Source organism: Laccaria bicolor, genomic scaffold (genome assembly GCF_000143565.1).
Source record: "Laccaria bicolor S238N-H82 LACBIscaffold_4 genomic scaffold, whole genome shotgun sequence".
Classification (NCBI taxonomy): domain Eukaryota; kingdom Fungi; phylum Basidiomycota; class Agaricomycetes; order Agaricales; family Hydnangiaceae; genus Laccaria; species Laccaria bicolor.
In genome coordinates this window covers 2,111,884-2,116,436 of record NW_001889875.1, presented here as the reverse complement: position 1 = coordinate 2,116,436, position 4,553 = coordinate 2,111,884, and the positions used below count along the sequence as shown (strand labels likewise).

The 4,553-nt window shown below is 47.9% G+C and overlaps 1 protein-coding gene across 1 annotated transcript in view; it reads left to right on the top strand.

Annotated features, from left to right (window-relative positions):
* Positions 1-3,120, top strand: part of LACBIDRAFT_323739 (uncharacterized protein) — a gene marked incomplete at both ends in the record, with an annotated part of 5,853 nt that extends 2,733 nt beyond the window's left edge. Inside the window, 8 exons of the mRNA XM_001877138.1 lie at positions 148-397; positions 447-893; positions 917-1,175; positions 1,223-1,357; positions 1,411-2,457; positions 2,769-2,807; positions 2,922-2,982; positions 3,042-3,120. Of these exons, the coding sequence (XP_001877173.1) occupies positions 148-397; positions 447-893; positions 917-1,175; positions 1,223-1,357; positions 1,411-2,457; positions 2,769-2,807; positions 2,922-2,982; positions 3,042-3,120 (2,317 nt within the window). The remainder of the gene's footprint in view (positions 1-147; positions 398-446; positions 894-916; positions 1,176-1,222; positions 1,358-1,410; positions 2,458-2,768; positions 2,808-2,921; positions 2,983-3,041) is intronic.
* Between the last annotated feature and the right edge of the window lie 1,433 nt (positions 3,121-4,553).

Below are 4,553 nucleotides of genomic sequence, written 5' to 3'. Positions count from 1 at the left end.
AGAGGCCGGTTGCGGTCTTTACATAGCCCAAGCGTTCCTCGTCCTGCTCCACCACCATGGTTGGAGCCGGAGGCCCAAGCATCTGTTGAAAGGGTAATTAACATGCTTGAAGAAGCATTCAAATCTTCATGTATGTCTCACTTCTAGCCGGCCGATCTTCACTAAGTTTTGGACAGATACGACTACTTGGGACGTCCGGGACTATGCTGCGGACTTGTCACCGAGACAGAGTGGAAGCAATGAGGAGTTGGAGAAGAAACTCTTGGCACGATTCCCACCGATCTACGAAACAGCCGGGTCCGATATCCCCTACCTCGATCAACCGTGCCATATAACCGACCGGCAGGGTCACATTTTACTTTGGTACTTTCCTGAAATGTTCTCAGAACAGCTTCGGGTAATTACTTTCACTTCATTACACCCTTAGACTTTCCTCACTTTAATAGACATTTATTTGGGATCACACAGGTTCTTTGAGCCCCAAAAAGAGAAGTAATGGGACTTGGCGGGATCACCACCCCGAGAATGAAGGGGTCACTGGGATTGTAAATTTATCACCCAGCTGGTTTTCTCAAGGACATGAAGGTCCCGAGGATCCACTGCGTGCGTCAGCCGATATTCAGGAACCTGCCAATTCAACCTACCTCCAGAATGTCCTATTGGCCAATGCAATTGTTGGCACAATCTATGCCGTCATACAACCCGATCTTTTTGAGTCCGGTTTAGCCACCTTTGAGAAGCTTGCCAATCATGCCGAGGCATTGGACGATCCTATCAATATTGCTCTTCGCGTTTGGGCCACTCCCTTCACCGGTCTTTCAGTCATCCTGAACCGGAAATGGCCGCAGTTGGGCATGATGTGGAGCATGCAATTGACGTGGACATGGAGGTTGGTCTGACAATGGGAAAGGGGAAGTCCGAGGGTGGTATCGACATAGAGATGGCTGAAGTCAAACATGAGGAAACCGAGGTCGGTGCCATTCCAAAAGCCGACAAAGACGTGGGCCGGGTGACTCCCACCATAATCATTGAGCCACCCACACCACACACATCGGCAATTTTCAAGAGCACTGAGACCGAGGTCGGTACCAACACTGACAAAGGAAAGGGCTGGGAGATTGGGCTGCCAGCCAGTGAGATGGAGTGGATCGTGCCCGAGTTAGCAATGCGGCCGGGTAAAAAATTCATGAAACTCGTTATTCTTTGCTGACTTCGTTTATAGAATTGGGCTTGGCTGTCAATTATATCCAACAAAGCTTTACACCCCCACCTGTTGAGTGCACGTCCTGGCCAGAAGGTTCGCGTTTGGTATCCCGTTCTCGGCAGGTCAGCCCACCAGATCCCAAGGAGGTTCATCGTAAGTTTCAAGTTGTTTTCTCATTTCCCATGATTCTCAACTTGAAAACTTAGTTGACACAGCGCTCTATCAGAAGAAGATTGACTTTAGGTCCTTGAGCCCCCCACCGAACTTCGACATGCAGACGATGCAGCAGGAGATCAGAAGACTTGCTCATGGCCAAGCCGACCTCCTGCAGAAACTCCGAGACCAACAAGCGCAAGTCAGCGTCATGGAGTCGTCTACCCCTACTATGCGAGAGTATTCGGCATTTGTGGTCCGAAAACAAGATATTGACACAAGTGCCCTTCTCCCCCCGGCGGTTGACTCACCCGTGACCCTGTCACAACGTCTTTTGGCGCTCGAAGAGATTACCCGGTGTATTCAAGATCAAGATTTGGCTAGCCGTCCTCTGTCGGAGAAAATTGCAAGTCTAGAGACCTCCGTTTGGTTTCAGGAAGAAAAAATCACCGGAGCGACTCGCCGGATGGACCGTATTGAAGAGTCTGCCCACATGCGTTGGAAGGAAACACAAGAAGATTTGCAGTCCATCCGAAGTGATCACCAGAGACTGGAAGCCGAGGTGAGGGAAGCCGTCAAGACACTGGAGAACAAGTGGGAGACTACGCCAGCTGTGTTACAAGAGAGTCTCACCTGGGGCTTTGAGAAACTTGCAAGCCACATCGAAACTGCCGAGCTAACGCTCCACGACCTCACCAAATCAGTCACTACTATTTTGGAGCTCAACCTGCGGCTCAGTGCTCGCCAATCAAGTCTGGAATCGCTCATTATCCAGTTCCTTGGCAGCAAGGAGAAGAAGCACACTGGCATCAATACCGATCGCTCAGTCTCACCCGACCGCGGTCAGAAAAGCCAGCAGGTACAAGTCTCCCCGACCCCGGGTGTCGTTCTGCCAAACCCAGTTTCAACCGATCACACGCAAGTCTCTCCAACCCCGGCCGTCTTTCTGCCTCCAGCATCTGAGAGCCCAGCGGTCCTTCTGTTGGCGCCAAACCCAATTCCTCCAACCCGGGCAAGTTCGCCTGGTCCTTACATTGGGGGTAATAGGAAGTCACCTCGGCTACAGAAACTCGAACCCACACTTCAAACCCCCGCACAGAGTAAGTCTTCTACTTGGTGAGGATTCAAAAATCTGACTGCCAGCAAGTTACAAACAATGATGTCCAAACTGTCCAAACTCCCTCTACTTAATAGTTAGTAGCATACATGTATATTTTTTGGACAATCTTCAATTTTTTTTGGGCATATTTAATATGAAGTCCTGTGGTGGACATAATAATGAAAGCAGTAAGGCCTCGGCTTCTTTCATGACCCAGTAAACTGTGACCGGCAGAGAAAAGCGGGGGGATCTTGGAGCAACTTTGTCCAATGGAGACCAGCATAGTAACAGCTTGGCGTTTATTTCAGCCAGCCGAGTGCGGTTGTTTGAGCCAGACCCGTTCCAACATGGGTATGTTTACAAGAAACATTGGTCGGTATAAACTTGGTAGGGATTTTGAACCGGGGGTGTGCATAATATATCTCACTGCCTTGTGAACGTCACCATGCTCGGCTTCTTGGGAAGTCATGGACCCAGTAAACTGCATGACCGAATACTGGACCATGACCGGCAAAGAAAAGCCAAGGTAATGTTTGAGCAACTTGGCAAATAAAGCCTGAGTGAAGACGAAACTTGGCTGTATAGTGTCAACTGGATGGGACCAGGTTGGGCTGATCCACGCTGCATGGGATTCAAAGCTCTTCAGCAGACCCATGACACATGAGCCCATTCCATGAAGAGATGGGTTGACCCAGGATCCAAGGCATATTTAATTCATGGGGTACTAGCTGACTGACCATGTCACCGTGCTCGGCTTCTTGGTAGGTGATGGACCCAACCCAGTAAACTGCATGATGACCGGCAATGAAAAGCCGAGGTAAACTTGGCAAATAAAAATGAGACGGCTGTGGGCTGATCCACAATGCATGGGATTTAGAGCTCTTCAGCTGACCCATGACACATGTTGAGCCCAATCCATGAAGAGATCGGTTGACCCAGGATCCAAGGCATTTTTAGCTATGTCAATTCATGGGGTACACTTCTCAGCCGATGCACAGTACCAGTCCTAAGAGAGTCTTGATGGCCGGTCCACCTTTGATGGGGTCAACTGATCCATGGGCTCATCAGCAGGCACCATCAACTATGGTCTGTTTGTATGGTCGGGGGGCTCAGTATTAGTGGGGTAAGGTAACTAATACTTGTGGACTTGATGAGGCTGACACTTATCAAATCTACAGTAGATGTAGTCAGCCCAGGCTGTAAGAATTGACCAAACTCCTGTGGATTAATCCCACCTTGCCTGTGACTCAGAGACTGGTCTTACCCAGTATTTCCAAAAGTCTGGGTTCCATTCCGTGGGGGAACCAGAAAAAAAAATGGGCATTTCTGCCCAGAAATTGTTTAATCCATACAATAAAAGCAATCAAATGTAATTCCGTGTGGTTCCGCCTCCTATATATATTTCCGTGTGGTTCTTCCCATCAAATATGTTTCTCGTGTAGTTATTATTAGCCAGACAGGCCGCTTCTATCAAATCTGGTGTCATCTCCACCAGCGCACCTTCCGTTGCTTTGATACACCATCAATTACAGCTCCAGGTATGTCTTCCACATGTCACAACTCTTTAATATGTTTTCCTCATTCTTATGTTTCTATTTCATTTTACTTTTGGTCTCCCTTTCACATCTACCATTGTTTCCGCATCAATAAATCGATTTTGGCATCCCAAAACCATCACACTCGTCTTTTGTTCAATCAATATGTTTCCACATTGTTATTTTTTTGTTTTGTTTGTTTTTTTTTCAAAAAAAAAAGAAATTCCGGCCCTCCCCCCCAATTCCTCCCAGCATAATTCACACACACCACCACATGGCCATCCCGTATTCCTCCTGCACTCATGTTAGAGCGGAAGATCACCCAAACCGGCCGTTGCGCGTAAGTTGAAGTTCACCGCAACATCACGTGATGGTTCAACTTGTACACTCAATCGAGTATTAGACGCCGCCCTCGTTACACCAAGAACTTATTATACAAATACTATGTACATTACAAAGATATCTTGTATGTATTAAGAGTGTTCAAGAAAAGGGGACAAATGTATTAGAACAAGAAATGGGAAGTAAGACGGCAAAAAGTGCAGTGACAGAATTTCGGGAT